A 25,329-nucleotide genomic window follows, 5' to 3' on the forward strand; every position below is an offset into this window, starting at 1 on the left:
CTAAAGCAAGACGTAGGTTTATTCCCTGCCATCCAGAACCCAGTTTCACCTCTGACGTCTCTACCAACAGTTTTGGGTATCCTTTCGAACAGGCTCTCATGTTTATTCTACTTGGTGTGATGTGTGTGTGTGTGTGTGTGTGTATGTGTGTATATGTGTATAATACACACACACACACACACACACACACACACACACACCTAGCCCTCTTCTTCTCCTTCCTATTAAAGTAAAGAATGGTGCTGCTTGTATAGAGCTATGACTTTAGAAACTTTATCCTCACTTCTACAGTGTATCCTGGACGTGGGTAGAAAATTTCTGATTAATTAAACGTATCTATCTCGTATGTTATCTCTATTTATTTTCTTGTAGTAACAACATTCACAATAGCCAAACTCAGGAGCCGGTGATTTATTATTAACCGGCAGCTCACCAGCTTACAGCTGGAGAGGTGTCTGGCATCATACACAGTGCTTATTTAAATGCTTGAGGCATTCCCACCTGATGGATTACTCAAGAGGCTAAAGTATAGATACGAAGGCTGATTGTTGTGCAGAGTTAGAGTGAAGCACAGATGTGTCCTGACAGGATATTCCTATCACGTGCCACAGTAACGCTATGATTTCCCCTGGGGCTCTTTGTGTCTTAAGAGCTGGCATTACTCATCATGGACGTGAGGGACACGTGAAGCAAGTTTCCTACAGGTTCTAGGTCTGCACTGTACATTGCCCACAACTCCACTGGACACATCTGGTCGGGTCCTTGATGATCATAGAGGGCAGCTTGTTATCTTTATGTGAGAACAGGGTGATTAGTATTTAAAGAGCTGCCAAATCTGCTTGATGGCTACACAGGAAACCTTGGATTCCACACACCTCACCTTACAGGTATTCTTTGCAGGTAAGGGTCTGTGAATGGTATCCAGAGAGGTAATGTACTGGCTGGTTTTACGTCATCAAAGAGGCTTATGGAGAAGATGCCTGCCTGTATAGGACCAGACTGTAGACAAGCCTGTGGGACTTTTTAAAAAATATTATTGATTGATGGGAGAGGGCCCAGCACATTGTGGGTGGTACCATCCTTGGGCTGTGGTCGTGGGTTCTACAAGAAAGCAGACTGAGCAAGCCACGAGGAGCAAGCCAGCAAGCACCCCCCTTGCATGACTTCTCCATCAGCCCTGCTTCCTGAACCCTTCTCTACCTGAATACCTGTTCTGACTTTACTTGATGATAAATTATGATTTAAAACCATAAGCTGAGTATACCTTTTTCTTCCTGAGTTTCTTTGGTTGTGATGTTTTATCACAGAAATAGTAACTCTATGTAGGGCAGGTGATGCCACAGTGTCACCAGACACTGCCAGCTCATGGCCCAAATCACCTCTAGTTGAAAACCATTGACTTAGAGTGAACAAAACCAGACCATATAAGGTACGGCATAGAGGTCAACTGAAAAGTAGGGATAAAAGGGAGAGTTTAGTGTGCTTCTTTGATCATGGAGGGTATATAGAACTGTTAACAGTGGGGCTGTCTTGTCTCTACTTTCCCACTAATTTTAAGATCTTAATTAGTGACTTTACTTTTCTGGTCGGGAATTAGTGGATTAACCATATTGTATTTTTCTTAAGTTGCATGCTTTTTCTGAGCAGGAAATATGCTAGCATTTATCAATTTTCATGTGTATAAAGGTTTCTGTAAATGATAAAATACTATGCCATAGTGCTGTATTATCTACATATCTCACTATTCCTTTTCAGTCATGGATTTTTTATCTCTAGGTTTTTAAAATTGGATATTTTATTTATTTACATTTCAAATGTTATCCCATTTACCAGTTTCCCCTCTGCAAACCCCATCTCCCCTTACCTTGCTTCTATGAGGGTGCTTCTCCTACCTACCCACCCACTCATGCCTCACTACTCTAGCATTCCTCTACCCAGGACATCAAGCCTTCACAGGACCAAGGGCCTCCATACCCGTTGATGCCGGATAAGGCCTCTTCAGCTCCTTCAGTCCTTTCCCTAACTCCTCCATTGGGGTCTCTGTGATCAGTCTGATGGTTAGCTTCGAGAATCCACATCTTCATTGGTCAGGATCTGACAGAGCCTCTCAGGAGACAGCTGTATGGGGCTCCTGTCAGCAAGCACTTCTTGGCATCCCCAATAGTGTCTGGGTTTGGTGTCAGCATGTGGGCTCTGGATAGCCTTTTCGTCAGTCTCTACTCTACGCTTTGTCCCTGTATTTCCTTTAGACAGGAGAAATTCTGGGTTAAAATTTTAGAGATGGGTGGGTGGCCCCATCCCTCAACTGGCAGCCTTCCCTAACCTCTGGATATGGTGTCTACAGATTCACCCTCCCCTTTGTTGGGCATGTCAGCTAATCTCATCCCCATTGGTCCTAGGAGCCTCTTGATTTCCTAGTATCTGGGACTTTCTGGTGTCTACCCCCAGTTCCCTATCCCCCATTGCGATACACCTCTGTTCAAACACCTGACCCTCTGTATATCATCTCTCTCTCCTCCCATACCTGATCCTGACCGCCTTTTCCTCCTCCCCACACTCTCTTCTTACCAAGTCCCTCCTACCCTCTACTTCCCTTGATTGATTTGTTCCCATTCTAAGTAGGACTGAAGCATCTACTCTTTGTTCTTTGTTCCTCTTGAGCTTCATGTGGTCAGTGAGTCGTATCCCGGGTAATCCAAGCTCTTTGCCTAATATCCACTTGTCAGTGAGTGCATACCATGTGTGTTCTTTTGTAACTGGGTCACCTCACTCAGGATGATATGTTCTAGTTCTATCCATTTGCCTATGTATTTCATGAAGTCATTGTATTTGATAGCTGAGTAGTACCCCATTGTGTAGATGTCCCACATTTACTGGATCCATTCCTCTTTTGAAGGGTATCTGTGTTCTTTCCAGCTTCTGGCTATGATAAATAAGGCTGCTATGAACATCGTGGAGCATGTGTCTTTGTTCTATGTTGGAGCATCTTTTGAGTATATGCCCAGGAGTGGTATAGCTGGGTCCTCAGGGAATACTATATCCAATTTTCTGAGGAACCTGCAGACTGATTTCCAGAGTGGTTGTACCAGTCTGCAATCCCACCAACAATGGAGGAGTGTTCCTTTTTCTCCACATTCTTGTCAGCATCTGCTGTCCCCTGAATTTTTGGTCTTAGCTATTCTGACTGGTATCAGGTGGAATCTCAGAGTTGTTTTGATTTGCATTTCCCTGATGACTAAGGATGTTGAACATTTCTTTAGGTGCTTCTCAGCCATTCAGTATTCCTCAGTTGAGAATTCTTGGTTAGCTCTGTACCCCATTTTTAATAGGGTTATTTGGCTCTCTGGAGTCTAACTTCTTGAGTTCTTTGTATATTTTGGATATAAGCCCTTTATTGGATGTAGGATTGGTAAAGATCTTTTCCCAATCTGTTGTTTGCTGTTTTGTCCTAATGACAGTGTCTTTGCCTTACAGAAGCTTTGCAGTTTTATAAGGTCCTATATGTCGATTCTTGATCATAGACCATAAGCCATTGGTGTTTTGTTCAGGAAATTTTCCCCAGTACCAATATGTTCGAGACTCTTCCCCACTTTTTCTTCTATTAGTTTAAGTTTATCTGGTTTGATGCGAAGGTCCTTGATCTACTTGGACTTAAGCTTTGTACAGGGCGATAAGATTGATTTGCATTCTTCTATATGCTGACCTCCAGTTGAACCAGCACCATTTGGTTGAAAAGGCTATCTTTTTTCCATTGGATGGTTTTAGCTCCTTTTTCAAAGATCAAGTGACCATAAGTGTGGGTTCATTTCTGGGTCTTCAATTCTATTCCACTGATCTACCTGTCTATCTCTGTACCAATACCATACAATTTTTATCACTATTGCTCTGTAATACCGCTTTAGGTCTGGGATGGTGATTCCCCCAGAAGTTCTTTTATTGTTGAGGATAGTTTTGGCTATCCTGGGTTTTTTGTTATTCCAAACGAATTTGCAAATCGCTCTTTCTATCTCTATAAAGAATGGGGATTGCATTGAATCTGTAGATTGCTTTTGGTAAAATGGCCATTTTTACTATATTAATCCTGGCAATCCATGAGCATGGGAGATCTTTCCATCTTCTGAGGTCTTCTTTAATTTCTTTCTTCAGAGACTTGAAGTTCTTGTCATACAGATCTTTCACTTGCTTGGATAAAGTCACACCGAGGTATTTTATATTATTTGGGACTATTGTGAAGGGTCTCATTTCCCTAATTTCTTTCTCAGCCTATTTATCCTTTGAGTAGAGGAAGGCTACTGATTTGTTTGAGTTAATATTATACCCTGATACTTTGCTGAAGTTGTTTATCAGGTTTAGTAGTTCTCTGGTGGAATTTTTGGGGTCACTATCATATCATCTGCAAATAGTGATATTTTGACTTCTTTCTTTCCAATTTGTATACCTTTGACCTCCTTTTGTTGTCTGATTGCTCTGGCTAGGACTTCGAGTACTATATTGAATAAGTAGGGAGAGAGTGGGCAGCCTTGTCTAGTCCCTGATTTTAGTGGGATTGCTTCAAGTTTCTCTCCATTTAGTTTGATGTTAGCTACTGGTTTGCTGTATATTACTTTTACTATGTTTAGATATGGGCCTTGAATTCCTTATCTTTCCAGAACTTTTATCATGAAGGAGTGTTGAATTTTGTCAAATGCTTTCTCAGCATCTAATGAAATGATCATGTCATTTTTATCTTTGAGTTTGTTTATGTAGTTGATTATATTGATGGATTTCCATGTATTAAACCATCACTGTATCCCTGGGATGAAGCTTACTTGATCATGATGGATGATTGTTTTGATGTGTTCTTAGATTTGGCTTGCAAGAATTTTATTGAGTGTTTTTGCATCGATATTCATAAGGGAAACTGTTCTGAAGTTCTCTTTCTTTGTTGGGTCTTTGTGTGGTTTTGGTATAAGAGTAATTGTGACTTCATAGAAGGAATTTGGTAGTACTCTGTTTCTATTTTGTGGAATAGTTTGGACAGTATTGGTATGAGGTCTTCTATGAAGGTCTGATAGAATTCTGCACTAAACCCATCTGGTTCTGGGCTCTTTTTGGTTGGGAGACTTTTAATAACTGCTTCTATTTCTTTAGGAATTATGGGGTTGTTTAGATGGTATATCTGTTCCTGATTTAACTTTGGTGCCTGTTATTTGTCTAGAAAATTGTCCATTTCCTCCAGATGTTCCAGTTTTGTTGAATATAGGCTTTTGTAGTAGGATCTAATGATTTTTTTTTAGTTCCTCAGATTCTGTTATGTGTCCCTTTTCATTTCTGATATTATTAATTTGGATACTGTCTCTTTGCCGTCTGGTTAGTCTGGCTAAGGGTTATCTATCTTCTTGATTTTCTCAAAGAACTAGCTTCTGGTTTTGTTGATTCTTTGTATAGTTTTTTTTTTCTACTTGGTTGATTTCAGCCATGAGTTTGATTATTTCCTGACTTTTCCTCCTCTTCGTTGTATTTTTTCTTTTTGTTTTAGGGATTTTAAGTGTACTATCAAGCTGCTTAAGCTCTCTCCTGTTTCTTTTTGCAGGCACTCAGAGCTATGAATTTTCCTCTTAGCACTGCTTTCATTGTGTTCCAAAAGTTTGGGTATGTTGAATCTTCATTTTCATTAAATTCTAAGAAGTCTTTAATTTCTTCCTCGACCGAGTTGTCATTGAGTAGAGCATTATTCAACTTCCATGTATATGTGGATGTTCTTCTGTTATTGTTCTTATTGAAGACCAGCCTTAGTCCGTGGTGATCTGATAGGATACATGGGATTATTTCTATCTTCCTGTGTCTGTTGAGGCCTATTTTGTGACCAATTATATGGTCAAGTTTGGAGAAGGTCCCATGAGTTGCTGAGAAGAAGGTATATCCTTTTGTTTTAGGATGGAATGTTCTATAAATATCTGTTAAATCCACTTGGTTCATAACTTCTGTTAGTTTCTCTATGTCTCTGTTTAATTTCTGTTTCCATGATCTGTACATTGATGAGAGGGGGATGTTGAAATCTCCTAGTATTATTGTGTGAGGTGTAATGTGTAATTTGAGCTTTAGTAAGGTTTCTTTTACGAATGTAGGTGCCCTTGCATTTGGAACATAGATATTTAGGGTTGAGAGTTCATCTTGGTGGATTTTTTCTTTTGATGAATATGAAGTGTCCTTTATTTTTTTTTTTTTGATGACTTTTGGTTGAAAGTCGATTTTATTTAATATTACAATGGCTACTCTAGCTTGCTTCTTTGGACCATTTGCTTGGAAAGTTGTTTTCCAGCTTTTTACTGTGAGGTAGTGTCTGTCTTTGTCTTTGAGGTATGTTTCCTATATGCAGCAAAATGCTGGTTCCTCTTTATGCAGTCTGTTAGTCTATGTCTTTTTATTGGGGAATTGAGTCCATTTATATTGAGAAATATTAAGGAATAGAGATTGTTGCTTCCTGTTATTTTTGTATGTGGAGGTGGAATTATGTTTGTGTGTCTCTCTTCCTTTGGTTTCGTTGCAAGGAGATTGTTTTCTTGCTTTTTCTACGACGTAGTTTTCCTCCTTGTGTTGTAGTTTTCCATTATCCTTTGTAGGGCTGGATTTGTAGAAAGATATTGAGTAAATTTTGTTTTGTCATGGAATATCTTGGTTTCTCCATCTATGTTAATTGAGAGCTTTGCTAGATTTAGTAGCTTAGGCTGGCATTTGTGTTCCCTTCGGGTCTGTATGACATCTTCCCAGGATCTTGTGGCTTTCATACTCTCTGGTGAGAAGTCTGGTGTAATTCTGATAGATCTGCTTTTATATGTCACTTTATCTTTTTCCCTTACTGCTTTTAATATTCTTTCTTTGTTTTGTGCATTTGGTGTTTTGACTATTAAGTGATGGGAGGAGTTTCTTTTCTGGTCCAATCTATTTGGAGTTCTGTAGGCTTCTTGTGTGTTTATGGGCATCTCTCTCTTTAGTTTAGGGAGGTTTTCTTCTATAATTTTGTTGAAGATATTTACTGGCCCTTTAAATGGAGAGTCATCACTCTCTTCTATACCTATTATCTGTAGGTTTGATCTTCTCATTGTGTCCTGGATTTCCTGAATGCTTTGGGCTAGGAACTTTTTTTGTTTTAGAGTATCTTTGATGGTTGTGTCAATGTTTTCTATGGTATCTTCTGCCCTTGAGATTCTCTCTTCTATGTCATGTATTCTGTTGGTGATGCTTGCATCTATGACTCCTGATCTCTTCCATAGGTTTTCTCTCTCCAGGGTTGTCTCTCTTTGTGCTTTTTTCATTATTTCTATTTCTGTTTTTATATCCTGGATGGTTTTGTTCAATTCCTTCACCTGTTTGGTTGTGTTTTCCTGTAATTCTTTCAGGGATTTTTGTGTTTCCTCTTTTAGGGTTTCTACTTGTTTACTTGCATTGTCCTGTATTTCTTTAAGGTAGTTATTTATATCCTTCTTAAAGTCATCCATCACTACCATAAAATGTGATTTTAAATCTAAATCTTGCTTTTCCGGTGTTTTTGGATATCCAGTATTTGCTTTGATGAGAGGTCTGGGCTCTGATGATGCAAAGTAGTCTTGGTTTCTGTTCCTTAGGTTCCTGCACTTGCCTCTTGCCATCAGGTTTTCTCTGCTGTTAGCCTCTTTTGCTGTTTCTGACAGTGGCTTGATCCTGGTGTAGGCTTGTGTGTCAGCACTTCTGTAGACCATGTTTTCTTTCAGCCAGTTATGGGAACAGAGTGCTCTGCTGTCAGGTGTGTAGACACTCCTGGTGACTGTATCTCAGCTCTCAATGCAGGCAGGAATCACAAGAGTCCTGCCCCTGACTGCTTCTAGATCCCTGTGCCCAAGGGGCACAGATGACACTAGGTGATTACCTCTTGGGTTGGGAATGTGGACAGAGGGTAGTCTCCTCTGATTTCTCAGGAATGTCTGCACTTCTGATGGTCCAGCTCTCTCCCCAACAGGATTTGGGTGCAGGGAGCTGTTTGACTGGTTCAGTTCAGTTCAGGGCATAGACTGGAATCGCAGGTACCTGCTGCTGACTGTTCCTATATTCCTGTGTCCAGAGGCACTGTGCAGTTTCCTCTTGGGCCAAGGATGTGTGAAAAGGTGGGCAGAAGTGGCAGTCTGTCCTGTGGTTTCAAGATGGACTGCACTTCTGGGTGTTTAGCTCTCATCCCCATGAGATTTGGGAGCAGGCTTGTGATTTCTTTATTATTTCTATTTCCATTTTTAGATCCTCGATGGTTTTGTTCAATTCCTTCCCTTGTTTGTTTGTGTTTTCCTATAATTGTTTAAGGCATTTTTGTGTTTCCTCTTTAAGCGCTTCTATTTGTTTTCCTGTATTTCTTTAAGGGAGTTATTTATGTCCTTCTTAAGGTCTTCTAATATAATCATGAGATGTGATTTTAAATCCAAATCTTGCTTTTCCAGTGTGTTGGGATACCCAGTATTTGGTTTGGTTGGAGAACTGGGCTCTGATGATGCCAAGTAGTCTTGGTTTCTGTTGCTTAGGTTCCTATGCTTGCCTCTTGCCATCTGGTTGTCTCTGGTGTTAGCTGGTCTTGCTGTCTCTGACAGTGGCTTGACCTTCCCGTAAGCCTGTGTGTCAGCACTCCTGGAGACCAGCTTTTTCCCAGCAGGATCTGGGTATAGAGAATTGTGTCTCAGGGTCATCTTCTGGCATAGGCAAAAACCAGAAGGATCCTGTACCAGACTTCTCCTGGGTTTTTGTGTCCTGAGGGCTCCAAGTGGGCCACTTGGAGCAGAAGGGATGGTCTTCCCTCTGCTCTTAGGTGTATTAGATCTCCTGTAGACTGGCTTTCAGCTCTAGGCACAGGCAGAGATCATAAGGATTCTGTCCCTACCTGCTCTTAGGCTCCTTTGTCCAGAGGGGTCTAGGCAGGTACCTCTTGGGCCAGGAATGTGAGCAGAAGTGGTGGTATCCCCTGAGCTCTCAGGATTGTCCAGACTTCAAGAGTCTAGCTCTCTTCCCCATGTGATTTGGGTACAGAGAAATGTGGGTCAGGTTACCTCTGGGAACAGGCAGAAACCAGAAGGACATTTGTCAATTCTTGATCTTAGAGCATAAGCTGTTGGTGTTCTGTACATGAAATTTTTTCCTATATCCATGTTCTTGAGGCTTTCCCCCACTTTTTCTTCTATTAGATCTAGTGTATCTGATTTTTTTTTTTTCGGAGCTGGGGACCAAACCCAGGGCCTTGTGCTTGCTAGGCAAGCGCTCTACCACTGAGCTAAATCCCCAACCCCTAGTGTATCTGATTTTATATGGAAGTCTTTGATCCACTTGGACTTGAGCTTTGTACAAGGCAATAAGAATGGATGGATTTGCATTCTTCTAGATGCTGATTGCCAGTTAAACCAGCACCAGTTGTTGAAACTGCTATCCCTTTTCACCGGATGGCCTTAGCTCCTTTGTCAATGATCAAGTGACCATAGGTGTATGGGTTCATTTCTGGGTCTCCCTTCAATTCTATTCCACTGATCTACCTGTCTATCTCTGTACCAATACCATGCAGTTTTTATCACCATTGCTCTGTAGTACAGCTTGATGTCAGGGATGGTGATTTCCCCAGAAGTTCTTTTATTGTTTATAATAGTTTTCACTGTCCTGGGATTTTTGTCATTCCAAATGAATATGAGAATTGCTCTTTCTAACTCTATGAAGAATTGAGTTGGAATTTTGATGGGGATTACATTGAATCTGGAGATTGCTTTTGGCAAGATGGCCATTTTTACTATATTAATCCTGTCAATTCATGAGCATGGGAGGTCTTTTCATCTTCTGAGATTTTCTTCAATTTTTTTCTTCAGAGACTTGAAGTTGTTACCATACAGACCTTTCACTTGCTTGGTTAGCGTCATACCAAATATTTTATATTATTTGTTACTATTGTGAAGTGTGTCATTTCCCTAATTTCTTTTTTTTAAATATTTTTTTAAAGATTTATTTGTTTATTATGTATAAGTACACCGTCCATAGCTGTCTTCAGACACACCAGAAGAGGGCATCAGATCTCATTACAGATGGTTGTGAGTCACCATGCGGTTGCTGGGATTTGAACTCAGGACCTCTGGAAGAGCAGTCAGTGCTCTTAACCACTGAACCATCTCTCCAGCCCCTCCCTAATTTCTTTATCTGCTCATTTATTCTTTGAGTAGAGGAAGGCTACTAATTGTTTGAATTAATTTATATCTGACCACTTTGCTGAAATTGTTTATCAGCTGTAGTATTTTTCTGGTGGAATTTTTGGATCACTTAGATATACTATTATATCATCTACAAATAGTGCTATTTTGACTTCTTCTTTTCCAAATCGTATCCTTTTGACCTTCTTTTATTGTCTAATTGCTCTAGCTAGAACTTTTAAGTACTATATTGAATAGGTAGGGAGAAAGTGGGCAACCTTGTCTAATTCCTTATTTTAGTGGGATTGTTTCAAGTTTCTTTTCATTTAGTTTGATGTTGGCTACTGGTTTTCTCTACATTGCTTTTACTCTGTGTAGGTACGGGCCTTGAATTCCTGATCTCCAGGACTTTTAACATGAAGATGTGTTGAATTTTGTCAAATGCTTTTTCTGCATCTAATGAGATGATCATGTGGTTTTTTATTTGAGTTTGTTTATGTGGTGGTTTATGTTGATCAATTTCCGTATATTAATCCATCCGTTTATACCTGCATCCTTGGTCCTGATGTGTGATCGTTTTGATGTGTACTTTGATTTAGTTTGCGAGACCAGCAATATAAAAACCACCTTATTATATTCTTTTTGTGAACTTGACCAGCTTTGAACTATGTCCTAGGAATGATCAGTTTTCTTTTCTTGTAAATACCTTTTATTATAGAGTTAAAGTATAGTATCTTTCATTCTATAGTAAGAATAAAGAAAATGAGATTTTTAGAATTTAAGTAGATGAAATCAGATACATCTCTAGATATGAATTTGTCCACGTGTTGGACAGTATGCACAGGCAACTTAATAGTAACACCTCTCTATCTAGAGAAGACTTAGTTTTTATTGTTGTTTGTCCCAAAGTAATTCTGTATGATTCCACTGTTCTGTTACCTTAGCCCAGCAGTCCTCAACCTGGGCATAGTCACCCCTTTGGGGGTCACATATCAGATGTTCTGCATATCTGATATTTTCATTACAGTTCCCGAGAGTAACAAATTATGGTTATGAAGTAGCAATGAAATAATTTTATGGCTGGGGTCATCACAACATGAAATAAAGGGTTGCAGCATTAGGAAGGTCAAGAACCTCAGTGTTAGCCAATTTATAGTTGTCTTTGTACTTCGGTGGATTAATCAAACATGTTTTCTCTCTGTATTTAATGTTTCCTGAACGATGGCATGGATTCAGAAAACCCTTTATACAGGGTGCCTGATAAACTACCAGTGACTCTAGTCTTCACTGCAGATTTCCTTGTTTAAGGATTGCCATACTCTAAGCGGGCAGCATTGCTGCTATCATGGTGGTCTGTTCCCAGAGTTTACACTGTGTGTTGTCCATAGGTTGTGCTTGTTTGCACAGGTGTCTCTGTAGGGCTCTTATACTCATAGGAGTCTCTTTTTGGCTGCATGGCTATCATGGAAGACCCTTCAACAATTGTTGATCTTTTCATATTGATTCTGCCTACCTTCGTATTTCATATTTACTCATATGTGATAGAAATCACACAGATTTAGGGCAGTGCGCTTCCCCGGTGAGAATTCAGAATTTAGTGGGATTCTAGTTGCTAGTATGAGCAGCCCACATACACCATTGAGCCATTTACTTAACACCTGACTCCAGGTGCGCTGACATGCCTGATTTCCATGTAGCTTCTGGGAATCTGAACTCAAATAGCAAGAACATTTACCTCCTCAGCCATTTCTCCAGTCATGTAGTTCACCACTTTTAGTCAGTTATCTATTACAACTAAAGCCTCCATATTCTTCTACAATAAGACGTATATTCTATCCATATCTAATCAATTTATGCCACCCCGTCTACCATCCTGTCTCCGTCTGCACACCTCTGTATATATCTGTATCTCCACATCTGTATACAGAAGGCACCCACATGAGGATTCTAGGAGGGTGCTACTGGAAGCACATGGTGAATAAATTAAACTCGGTGTTTTGTTTCTTATATTGTGTTTTGATTAATGCTACCATCAGGTATAATATTTCCTCCATAAGTGCTATTTCACTTTCAGTTAAATATTCAGTCTAAATGCCTAGGTTAAATGAAACCAATTTGAGGAGCAGCCTGAACAACTTTAGATTCCTTTCTGAGTTTCTTAAAGAAAGACCATGAGCTTATTGAAGACAATGGAGAAATGGTAAAGGCAGCAGAGATGCTGGAAGATCAGGTTGTGAAGATGTGTCCTGGCTGAGGAGGAAAGCAGCGGCTGCTGGAAGGGACATTCAGGTTGGGCCAGAGATGGAAATGGGGCCAGTCTCCCTCTCAGCTACTCAGTAACCGCCATTGCTGCTTGGAACTGCTGTTTCTCATTCTTTTGAGCTTCCAGAATGAGCTTATCCCTTGCCACTGGACCGAACCCTAGCACGCTTTTTCCTTCTGGTCCTACCAAATCATACAAAGGCCTTTTCCATTTTTTTTTTTTTTTATTAACTTGAGTATTTCTTATATACATTTCGAGTGTTATTCCCTTTCCCGGTTTCCGGGCAAACATCCCCCTCCCCCCTCCCCTTCCTTATGGGTGTTCCCCTCCCAACCCTCCCACCATTGCCGCCCTCCCCCCATAGACTAGTTCACTGGGGGTTCAGTCTTAGCAGGACCCAGGGCTTCCCCTTCCACTGGTGCTCTTACTAGGATATTCATTGCTACCTATGGGGTCAGAGTCCAGGGTCAGTCCATGTATAGTCTTTAGGTAGTGGCTTAGTCCCTGGAAGCTCTGGTTGCTTGGCATTGTTGTACTTTTGGGGTCTCGAGCCCCTTCAAGCTCTTCCAGTTCTTTCTCTGATTCCTTCAATAGGGGACCTATTCTCAGTTCAGTGGTTTGCTGCTGGCATTCGCCTCTGTATTTGCTGTATTCTGGCTGTGTCTCTCAGGAGCGATCTACATCCGGCTCCTGTCGGTCTGCACTTCTTTGCTTCATCCATCTAGTCCAATTGGGTGGCTGTATATGTATGGGCCAAATGTGGGACAGGCTCTGAATGGGTGTTCCTTCAGTCTCTGTTTTAATCTTTGCCTCTCCCTTCCCTGCCAAGGGTATTCTTTTTCCTCATTTAAAGAAGGAGTGAAGCATTCACATTTTGATCATCCGTCTTGAGTTTCGTTTGTTCTAGGGATCTAGGGTAATTCAAGCATTTGGGCTAATAGCCACTTATCAATGAGTGCATACCATGTATGTCTTTCTGTGATTGGGTTAGTTCACTCAGGATGATATTTTCCAGTTCCAACCATTTGCCTACGAATTTCATAAACTCGTTGTTTTTGATAGCTGAGTAGTATTCCATTGTGTAGATGTACCACATTTTCTGTATCCATTCCTCTGTTGAAGGGCATCTGGGTTCTTTCCATTTTCTGGCTATTATAAATAAGGCTGCGATGAACATAGTGGAGCACGTGTCTCTTTTATATGTTGAGGCATCTTTTGGGTATATGCCCAAGAGAGGTATAGCTGGATCCTCAGGCAGTTCAATGTCCAATTTTCTGAGGAACCTCCAGACTGATTTCCAGAATGGTTTTACCAGTCTGCAATCCCACCAACAATGGAGGAGTGTTCCTCTTTCTCCACAACCTCGCCAGCATCTGCTGTCACCTGAGTTTTTTATCTTAGCCAATCGCACTGGTGTGAGGTGAAATCTCAGGGTTGTTTTGATTTGCATTTCCCTTATGACTAAAGATGTTGAACATTTCTTTAGGTATTTCTCAGCCATTCGGCATTCCTCAGCTGTGAATTCTTTGTTTAGCTCTGAACCCCATTTTTTAATAGGGTTATTTGTTTCCCTGCGGTCTAACTTCTTGAGTTCTTTGTATATTTTGGATATAAGGCCTCTATCTGTTGTAGGGTTGGTAAAGATCTTTTCCCAATCTGTTGGTTGCCATTTTGTCCTAACCACAGTGTCCTTTGCCTTACAGAAGCTTTGCAGTTTTATGAGATCCCATTTGTCAATTCTTGATCTTAGAGCATAAGCCATTGGTGTTTTGTTCAGGAAATTTTTTCCAGTGCCCATGTGTTCCAGATGCTTCCCTAGTTTTTCTTCTATTAGTTTGAGTGTGTCTGGTTTGATGTGGAGGTCCTTGATCCACTTCGACTTAAGCTTTGTACAGGGTGATAAGCATGGATCGATCTGCATTCTTCTACATGTTGCCCTCCAGTTGAACCAGCACCATTTGCTGAAAATGCTATCTTTTTTCCATTGGATGGTTTTGGCTCCTTTGTCAAAAATCAAGTGACCATAGGTGTGTGGGTTCATTTCTGGGTCTTCAATTCTATTCCATTGGTCTATCTGTCTGTCTCTGTACCAATACCATGCAGTTTTTATCACTATTGCTCTGTAATACTGCTTGAGTTCAGGGATAGTGATTCCCCCTGAAGTCCTTTTATTGTTGAGGATAGCTTTAGCTATCCTGGGTTTTTTGTTATTCCAGATGAATTTGCAAATTGTTCTGTCTAACTCTTTGAAGAATTGGATTGGTATTTTGATGGGGATTGCATTGAATCTGTAGATTGCTTTTGGTAAAATGGCCATTTTTACTATATTAATCCTGCCAATCCATGAGCATGGGAGATCTTTCCATCTTCTGAGGTCTTCTTCAATTTCTTTCTTCAGTGTCTTGAAGTTCTTATTGTACAGATCTTTTACTTGCTTGGTTAAAGTCACACCGAGGTACTTTATATTATTTGGGTCTATTATGAAGGGTGTCGTTTCCCTAATTTCTTTCTCGGCTTGTTTCTCTTTTGTATAGAGGAAGGCAACTGATTTATTTGAGTTAATTTTATACCCAGCCACTTTGCTGAAGTTGTTTATCAGCTTTAGTAGTTCTCTGGTGGAACTTTTGGGATCACTTAAATATACTATCATATCATCTGCAAATAGTGATATTTTGACCTCTTCTTTTCCGATCTGTATCCCTTTGATCTCCTTTTGTTGTCTGATTGCTCTGGCTAGAACTTCAAGAACTATATTGAATAAGTAGGGAGAGAGTGGGCAGCCTTGTCTAGTCCCTGATTTTAGTGGGATTGCTTCAAGTTTCTCTCCATTTAGTTTAATGTTAGCAACTGGTTTGCTGTATATGGCTTTTACTATGTTTAGGTATGGGCCTTGAATTCCTATTCTTTCCAGGACTTTTATCATGAAGGGGTGTTGAATTTTGTCAAATGCTTTCTCAGCATCTAATGAAATGATCATGTGGTTCTGTTCTTTCAGTTTGTTTATATAATGGATCACGTTGATGGTTTTCCGTATATTAAACCATCCCTGCATGCCTGGGATGAAGCCTACTTGATCATGGTGGATGATTGTTTTGATGTGCTCTTGAATTCGGTTTGCCAGAATTTTATTGAGTATTTTTGCGTCGATATTCATAAGGGAAATTGGTCTGAAGTTCTCTTTCTTTGTTGTGTCTTTGTGTGGTTTAGGTATAAGAGTAATTGTGGCTTCGTAGAAGGAATTCGGTAGGGCTCCATCTGTTTCAATTTTGTGGAATAGTTTGGATAATATTGGTATGAGGTCTTCTATGAAGGTTTGATAGAATTCTGCACTAAACCCGTCTGGACCTGGGCTCTTTTTGGTTGGGAGACCTTTAATGACTGCTTCTATTTCCTTAGGAGTTATGGGGTTGTTTAACTGGTTTATCTGTTCCTGATTTAACTTCGATACCTGGTATCTGTCTAGGAAATTGTCCATTTCCTGAAGATTTTCAAATTTTGTTGAATATAGGTTTTTATAGTAAGATCTGATGATTTTTTGAATTTCCTCCGAATCTGTAGTTATGTCTCCCTTTTCATTTCTGATTTTGTTAATTTGGACGCACTCTCTGTGTCCTCTCGTTAGTCTGGCTAAGGGTTTATCTATCTTGTTGATTTTCTCAAAGAACCAACTTTTGGTTCTGTTGATTCTTTCTATGGTCCTTTTTGTTTCTACTTGGTTGATTTCAGCTCTGAGTTTGATTATTTCCTGCCTTCTACTCCTCCTGGGTGTATTTGCTTCTTTTTGTTCTAGAGCTTTTAGGTGTGCTGTCAAGCTGCTGACATATGCTCTTTCCTGTTTCTTTCTGCAGGCACTCAGCGCTATGAGTTTTCCTCTTAGCACAGCTTTCATTGTGTCCCATAAGTTTGAGTATGTTGTATCTTCATTTTCATTAAATTCTAAAAAGTTTTTAATTTCTTTCTTTATTTCTTCCTTGACCAGGTTATCATTGAGTAGAGCATTGTTCAATTTCCACGTATATGTGGGCATTCTTCCCTTATTGTTATTGAAGACCAGTTTTAGGCCGTGGTGGTCCGATAGCACGCATGGGATTATTTCTATCTTTCTGTACCTGTTGAGGCCCGTTTTTTGACCAATTATATGGTCAATTTTGGAGAAAGTACCATGAGGAGCTGAGAAGAAGGTATATCCTTTTGCTTTAGGATAGAATGTTCTATAAATATCCGTTAAGTCCATTTGGCTCATGACTTCTCTTAGTCTGTCGACATCACTGTTTAATTTCTGTTTCGATGATCTGTCCATTGATGAGAGTGGTGTGTTGAAATCTCCCACTATTATTGTGTGAGGTGCAATGTGTGTTTTGAGCTTTAGTAAGGTTTCTTTTACGTATGTAGGTGCCCTTGTATTTGGGGCATAGATATTTAGGATTGAGAGTTCATCTTGGTTGATTTTTCCTTTGATGAATATGAAGTGTCCTTCCTTATCTTTTTTGATGACTTTTAATTGAAAATTGATTTTATTTGATATTAGAATGGCTACTCCAGCTTGCTTCTTCTGACCATTTGCTTGGAAAGTTGTTTTCCAGCCTTTCACTCTGAGGTAGTGTCTGTCTTTGTCTCTGAGGTGTGTTTCCTGTAGGCAGCAGAATGCAGGGTCCTCGTTGCGTATCCAGTTTGTTAATCTATGTCTTTTTATTGGGGAGTTGAGGCCATTGATATTGAGAGATATTAAGGAATAGTGATTATTGTTTCCCTTTATATTCATATTTGGATGTGAGGTTATGTTTGTGTGCTTTCATTCTCTTTGTTTTGTTGCCAAGACGATTAGTTTCTTGCTTCTTCTAGGGTATAGCTTGCCTCCTTATGTTGGGCTTTACCATTTATTATCCTTTGTAGTGCTGGATTTGTAGAAAGATATTGTGTAAATTTGGTTTTGTCATGGAATATCTTGGTTTCTCCATCAATGTTAATTGAGAGTTTTGCTGGATACAGTAACCTGGGCTGGCATTTGTGTTCTCTTAGGGTCTGTATGACATCAGTCCAGGATCTTCTGGCCTTCATAGTTTCTGGCGAGAAGTCTGGTGTGATTCTGATAGGTCTCCCTTTATATGTTACTTGACCTTTTTCCCTTACTGCTTTTAATATTCTTTCTTTATTTTGTGCGTTTGGTGTTTTGACAATTATGTGACGGGAGGTGTTTCTTTTCTGGTCCAATCTATTTGGAGTTCTGTAGGCTTCTTGTATGCCTATGGGTATCTCTTTTTTTAGGTTAGGGAAGTTTTCTTCTATGATTTTGTTGAAGATATTTACTGGTCCTTTGAGCTGGGAGTCTTCACTCTCTTCTATACCTATTATCCTTAGGTTTGATCTTCTCATTGAGTCCTGGATTTCCTGTATGTTTTGGACCAGTAGCTTTTTCCGCTTTACATTATCTTTGACAGTTGAGTCAATGATTTCTATGGAATCTTCTGCTCCTGAGATTCTCTCTTCCATCTCTTGTATTCTGTTGGTGAAGCTTGTATCTACAGCTCCTTGTCTCTTCTTTTGGTTTTCTATATCCAGGGTTGTTTCCATGTGTTCTTTCTTGATTGCTTCTACTTCCATTTTTAATTCCTTCATCTGTTTGATTGTGTTTTCCTGGAATTCTTTCAGGGATTTTTGCGATTCCTCTCTGTAGGCTTTTACTTGTTTATTAATGTTTTCCTGTGTTTCCCTAAGTGTGTTCATGTCTTTCTTGAAGTCCTCCAGCATCATGATCAAATATGATTTTGAAACTAGATCTTGCTTTTCTGGTGTGTTTGGATATTCCATGTTTGTTTTGGTGGGAGAATTGGGCTCCGATGATGGCATGCAGTCTTGGTTTCTGTTGCTTGGGTTCCTGCGCTTGCCTCTCGCCATCAGATTATCTCTAGTGTTACTTTGTTCTGCTATTTCTGACAGTGGCTAGACTGACCTATAAGCCTGTGTGTCAGGAGTGCTGTAGACCTGTTTTCCTCTCTTTCAGTCAGTTATGGGGACAGTGTGATCTGCTTTCCGGCGTGTAGTTTTTCCTCTCTACAGGTCTTCAGCTGTTCCTGTGGGCCTGTGTCTTGAGTTCACCAGGCAGCTTTCTTGCAGCAGAAAATTTGGTCTTACCTGTGGTCCCGAGGCTCAGGTTCGCTCGTGGGGTGCTGCCCAGGGGCTCTCTGCAGCGGCAGCAACCAGGAAGACCTGTGCCGCCCCTTCCGGGAGCTTCAGTGCACCAGGGTTCCAGATGGTCTTTGGCTTTTTCCTCTGGCGTCCGAGATGTGTGTGCAGGGAGCAGTCTCTTCTGGTTTCCCAGGCTTGTCTGCCTCTCTGAAGGTTTAGCTCTCCCTCCCACGGGATTTGGGTGCAGAGAACTGTTTATCCGGTCTGTTTCTTTCAGGTTCTGGCGGTCAGGCCTTTTCCATTTTGGAGGACATAAATACAGCCATCTTGGTGAAATAGGCAGAGCCGTGGGACTTCAGTCTGCGCTGCAGTATTCTTCCCTGAGTTTCAGAGTACATTCTACCTCTAGTTACCGCCTGTGCTACATCCTGAGTTTTCTTTGGCCCTAGTACCTAAAGTCTATGCTTCCCAACAAGCTCTTAAAAATGCACTAATTAGCTTATTAATTCACATGTGTCTGCATATTTCAAAAGCTGATATCAGGCATGGCTCTAATCACAGGACACTTATGAAATCAAAAATAGTGGCTACACCTTGATTTTAACAGGTACCCACACTTCTTTTCACTGAGAGACTTAACTCAGTCTTTAAGAAAAAAACATTGTTTAATTCTCCTCCTATGGAATATACAGTATTGTCTCTTTTTCCAGTGGAGGAAATGAAACAGTAGAAAAGTCACTTCTTTGGTATCACACATCTCAACTATTGAACACTGGGAATCCTGAGCTCATACTTTTTTTTTTTTTTTTTTTTTTACTTTTTTTTATTAACTTAAGTATTTCTTATTTACATTTCGAGTGTTATTCCCTTTCCCGGTTTCCAGGCCAACATCCCCCTAACCACTCCCCCTCCCCTTCTTTATGGGTGTTCCCCTCCCCACCCTCACCCCATTGCTGCCCTCCCCCCCAACAGTCTAGTTCACTGGGGGTTCAGTCTTAGCAGGACCAAGGGCTTCCCCTTCCACTGGTGATCTTACTAGGATATTCATTGCTACCTATGAGGTCAGAGTCCAGGGTCAGTCCATGTATAGTCTTTAGGTAATGGCTTAGTCATTGGAAGCTCTGGTTGCTTGGCATTGTTGTTCATATGGTGTCTCGAGCCCCTTCAAGCTCTTCCAGTTCTTTCTCTGATTCCTTCAACGGGGGTCCTGTTCTCAGTTCAGTGGTTTGCTGCTGGCATTCGCCTCTGTATTTGCTGTATTCTGGCTGTGTCTCTCAGGAGAGATCTACATCCGGCTCCTGTCGGTCTGCACTTCTTTGCTTCATCCATCTTGTCTTCTGGATGGCTTCCCCATGGTTTTTAATCAGTTGGAGCTGTCCCAGTTAAGGTAGCTGTCAGCTGTATTATGCCTCTGGTCATTGGCAGTGCTCAGCAATATGGCGCATGTATTTTGTTTCATTTTTAGTTTTTTAGAGCTATGGTCAGGCAACAGGTAGTTAAGCTGGCCTCCAACAGCTGCATAACCAAGGACGTCCTTGAACTTCTGATCCTCTTGTTTCTACCTCCCACGTGCTGCACTTGCAAGCACGCACCACCAAACCCGGGTTCATTCAGTGTTGGATGCAGAACTCAGACCTCGGGGCTGGTGAGATGGCTGAGCTAGTGACGTGTCTTGTAAAGCCTGCAACCTGGCTTTGGGCTCTGTGACACACATGGTGAGGGAGCACAGAACCCAGTCCTACAAGTCACTCTCTGCTGTCCACATGCATGTTGTGCCACATGTGCACAGCTAGCATGTGAGTATGCATATGCACAGCAAAGCCAATGACAAAGAAGGTAAGTTCTCAGGTCTTCCTGCAGGCTGGGCAGGTGCACTGCCCAGCGAGCTCCTCCCCAGCCAGAGCTCATGATGGACAGATGCTGCAAAGGAACGCCCAGGCCATGTGGAAATGGAAGGTTAGGTTAAGCTCTCCTCTAAGAGGACAGTCAGTTAGTTGTGATTCCTTCTCCATGTATTTCCTGAGTACCTGCTGTGTGCCTAATACCGAGGGTGCAAAATATATGTGGTTAAGCCAGTACCATAAGAAACCAGCCTTCACTGAAGAATTAAGGGAAGGCATACTTAAGAGAATATTACTCATTTTTGTTAAGAAAAATGAGTAGAAAAGGGCAGGTTTCAATGATATGTTAAGCAAACTTGAAAGGGAAGAAACAAATAGGAAGGTTGAGTCTAATGTCTTTCTGAATGTCTGAGAAGGGAGGATTTGGGGGATTGAAGGCCACTTGTTATAAAAGTCCCATAAGAATAGTGAAATCATTTGCTATTAAGGTATGTAGTAAGGCTAAATTAATTCAATAGAGAGTAATTATTTTCTGAAGTATTGTGCAACTCTTGGAACAGCTGTTTCTTCTTTTATTTCCCCAAACTGGTAAAGGTGGTTAACCTTCCCATCCCACACTGTTCCTGTGCGAGTGGAGGGCACGCAAGGTTGCTGCTGCCTGGGCAGGAGTTGGAAAGGCAGGGCCACTGTGGCCCTTATGCTCCCTAGGTGCCTCATGTTGCTCATCTCTCACACATGTCCCAGTTTGTCTTAACAGAGAGTCATAGTCACTAGCCGGGACATGATGCCTAGGTGGGCGGGGGATTCCCCATGGTGTTTAAGTCATAGTTGTCTCTGAGTTTGGCTGGCATGTTCCTGATTAGTTTACTAACAATTGGTTTTTTTTCTTCTTATGCCATATGCTATTCCATGATTCATCAGCTTTGAGTCTGTTGCCTTGAAGGTGAAACAATTTCTTCCAATGTTGATATTTTAAAATTTCATAGATAACAAGCACACACATATGCAGAGTCCTTTCAGAAGTTTTAAACATTTGGAGATGAATGAATTAAGCTGCTACAAATGGAAAGGAGTGTTGTGAAATTATAACGGTTCTATCCAGCCGTCTTTGTGAACAGCTACCGGACACTGAAAGGCCACCATTTTTCTACTATTTTTGTTTTTCCTTGTGAAATTACTGATGGTGTTCATTACATATGATTTAAAAATTTTTAATTTTACTTAATCTTATTTTAATGTTTTGGGTTATAAAATCTTTACCTGGGAAAGTGAATAAAGTTTGACGTTCACATTAGCTGTTTCTATGGTAATTATGGTGTCTTCATGTGTTCAGTAAGCAGCAGTGTGACTCTCCGAATCTCAGGAAATAGCCTGTAAGTTCCCGATGTAAACAATAACCTCCCCAGTGTTTGCATCCAAGCAAAGCAGTCTTCCTGCACGAACACTTTTTAAGCCTTTAGAAGATGAGCCTCCTGGTTGGTGCGGACCACCTTCACTTTCTGTGGACAGTTCTCGTCCGTGTTCTGGGTGCATTGAAATGTTTTAGCTGTCTGTCTCATACTCAGAATGCTGGTGACTTTTTTGGGGGAAGAAAAGTAGTAATATCATGGTCTGAATGCACATGAAAAGATACTTGTGAGTTGTATGATTGGAAAGACATTTTCAAATGATCCTAAATTTCAGCATATCTGTTTTTCTCCCCCTTACCTGGTTTTAGCTCCTCTTTGGTTCAGGTGTGCTGGTGTCCCTAAGCCTTTCTGGGCCTCAGCTGGAGAAAGTGGTGATTGACAGGAGCCTGGTGGGGAAGCTCATCTCAGACACCATCAGTGATGGTAATTATACCCGTGTGCAAATCAATTGCCCACATTAACAGTGGGGTGGGAGAAATACTTTGTCAACAGGTAGGCTAATTATTACCACTGGGGACTTGCAAATACAACAAGTAATTGCTTGTAATAGCAGACTTACAACCCTTGGGACCAATACAGGCTTCAACTAATATTTAATGTCTGTGCACTTTACTTCTTGTTAAGTGTTAGACTCAGAATCTAAGCACTTTCTGATCTTTCTTTTACATTTTGAAATATAATTTTAAAATAAACTTTTTCCATTCATTAAAATGATTTCTCTCTTCTTGACAATTAAAATTTTTCCAAATGAATTGTGTTTAAGTGTACCAGTATGCTGAGGCAGGCAGCTGTGTAATACCCTGAGAAGTCAGTGCCACATAGACTAGGGAAGTCTGGATCCATTAAGGGACAGCACCACACATGGTTGGTACATAGCACATTAAAAAGATTTTTAAGCCATTTATTGAGTAGGAAGTTTACTGATTTTTTTTTTGAGCCATTAAAGGTTCCATGCTGGGTGCCATGCTATTTAATTCAAGAAAGAGACTATATAAGATATGATCATTTTTATTCTAGTAGGTAAAGAAAGTGAGACTGAGCCACTCAGGAGAGTGGCCAGTTGGTAAGTGACTGAGCCGAGATCTGAACACAAGTTCTGACCTACTTCTTTTCTGCTGACTATATATTATATGCTAACTATAGGTTTTAAGATTCTGTTTCTTTATTTGGGGCAAAACCAGTCTCAAAACAGGCTATACTGTCACGAAAGACTAAAACCAGTATCTTAGTTTGAGTAAGAAGGGAAGATGTGGTGTGGCAGAAAGGACAGAGGTGAGAACAGAACCCTCTTCCCTCTGTACACACTAAGCACTAAGCACTAAGCACTTGGAGTAAGTCAGACATAATCACGGAGCTCTAAGAAAGAAGTCACAGGACAGTCATCACTAGCAACAGCACTAAGAGGAACAGGCGGGGGATGGCTGTGGGCGCGGTATTTCCTCCAGCGTGTAGTGTGGTGCCAAGGGAAGGCCGTGAGAGTTCTGGTCTCAGCTCATCACGAGCCCTTCGTTGGCTTTGCACATAGCAGTGTCTATGAGGTCTCATGTTTACGTTGTTCTGTAGACTGAACAGGGAGCATCAACAGCCTTCTGTCTGAGTTGTCTCTCTTCATGTGTTTCTTTCACATGTGCCCAAACAATGCACTCTCATGAGACACGGTAGTGATGCAGTTCTTTTTTTTTTTTTTTTTTTGGTTCTTTTTTTTCGGAGCTGGGGACCGAACGATGCAGTTCTTGGCAGCTCGCCAGCTCCTCCACTGTGGGGCACTGCGTGTGCATCCAGAGGTGGAGTGGAAAAAGTGTACAAGATGTTAAGTAGTTTCTTTTTCTTTTTCCTTTTTTCCCTAGGAACAATTCACATAACAGTGGCTCTTATATGACCCGTGATATTATCTACCCACTTAAATTCTTTAGTAATAAAACTGCAGAAATATTTTGTTGATATTCATTATTAGATAGTAATTTATATAATATACACATTTAGGTATAGTATATTTTGTTTCATTTAGTTTGTAAGTCTTCAAAAGAGGGATTACAGATGAAAAATTTTAAATAAAAAATTTAATTTGGTAGAGAACACTGATTAGTATCAATCCAGTTTATTCTCAGATGGCTTTTTAAATGTTGAAGCAGTACATAAACAAAAAGAAAAGTATCTTTTTATGCTCTTTTTTATTGAGACAGGCTCATATTATATATCCCTAGCTAGTCTCAGACTTTGCCTGCCTTTGCCTTCCACTTGGTGGGACTAAATATCAGCCACAGCACCAGCCTCTCTTATGTGTGTTGGCTCTGGTTCCCAAATGTTTCCTTTGGTGATATCCTCCAGTGTTAGTTTATGTGGAAATAGTCACTGAAAAAAGGGGGGGATACCAAATGTACATGGTCGTGTTGATGGTTATGTTATTTCTGATATTTTTAATATCATTCAAATATACTTGGGAGATGTTAGTAACTTTAATTAATATTTATTTTCTGACAGCATCTTTTAATAATAATTTAACATAAGTGTGTTAACTTGTTATAACTTTGTTCTAACTTGGAATCATTAAATCATTGTTTTAGCTCTCCTTACAGACAGTTTCATCATCTTATCATTTCTGGCACAAAACAAATTATGTTTTATTCAATTTGCAAAGAAGATGGATTCTCTTGATGTAAACAAGAGGTTGGAAAAGCTCTCAGCCTTGGATTATAAGGTAGATTTTCAATGTCTATAGCCATATTACTACCTATTATAGATAGCGACTCCAGAGGACGGCACAGGTCGTGGCACTGTTTTTATTCTTGAGCATTTGTGGGTTTGAGGAAGCCTGAGTGTGCCTTTGTACCTCACCTGTGGTGAAGGCCTAACGATGGCCTATTTAATATTTAAGCTCATGGAGTCAAGTCGGCTTGTTTCCTAATGCTCCTATAGACTGCACTTCTCAGTCCCTGAATATCCATGTAGCTGCTGTGGATTCCACAGTGAGAAATGAAGGAAGGTCTTTCAAAGACTAATAGAAGATATGTTAAGTACTGGTAAGAGCCTTGCATCCCACCCCAACTGTGACTGGAGGACACATCTCTGTGAGGTGTGTCAGTCTTTCTCCTCTGCTAACGCCAGGTAATTTGTTCTCTGTATCACGGACTTTACATCTGCTAAGACAGGATTTTTATTTTAAATGATGTGCTTAAATTTTTCATATAACATTCTGACTGTAAGGCCCCCTCTCTGCAAGGGTGAGCATCTAATGCATTTTCCAGGCTGTTTCAGTTCAAGGCGTCTTTTCAGCCCTGACCTGTGTTTGCAAGATTGATCCAGCCTCTGTGACGTGGATTTGAGACAGTTCACTGTTCAGTGGGAATAGAGCTGATATATACAGGAGCCATGCACGTGGATGCTGTCCTCAGGCGGGCGTCAGCAGCAAAGGCAAAGCCAGCCCTGTGCCTTGTAATTGGTGTGTGCGCTTGGATGCTGACTTTTGTACCTGACTTTCCAAATTTTAGATTTTCTATTTATTATGATTGGGCTGATGGTGGCATAGGATA

At 40.6% G+C, this 25,329-nt stretch overlaps 1 protein-coding gene across 21 annotated transcripts in view; it reads left to right on the plus strand.

The window, feature by feature from the left end:
* The window catches only part of Wdpcp (WD repeat containing planar cell polarity effector), a 330,930-nt gene that overhangs the window by 130,429 nt on the left and 175,172 nt on the right, over positions 1-25,329 (plus strand). For all 21 annotated transcript variants that reach the window (XR_010057369.1, XR_010057368.1, XR_010057370.1 and 18 more), the window contains 2 exons: positions 22,108-22,222; positions 24,364-24,497. Coding sequence is in view for 18 of the 21 variants with exons in the window: in XM_039092074.2 (XP_038948002.1) it covers positions 22,108-22,222; positions 24,364-24,497 (249 nt within the window). In the remaining 3 variants the exon portion in view is untranslated. The remainder of the gene's footprint in view (positions 1-22,107; positions 22,223-24,363; positions 24,498-25,329) is intronic.

This window comes from Rattus norvegicus, chromosome 14 (genome assembly GCF_036323735.1).
Source record: "Rattus norvegicus strain BN/NHsdMcwi chromosome 14, GRCr8, whole genome shotgun sequence".
NCBI lineage: Eukaryota > Metazoa > Chordata > Mammalia > Rodentia > Muridae > Rattus > Rattus norvegicus.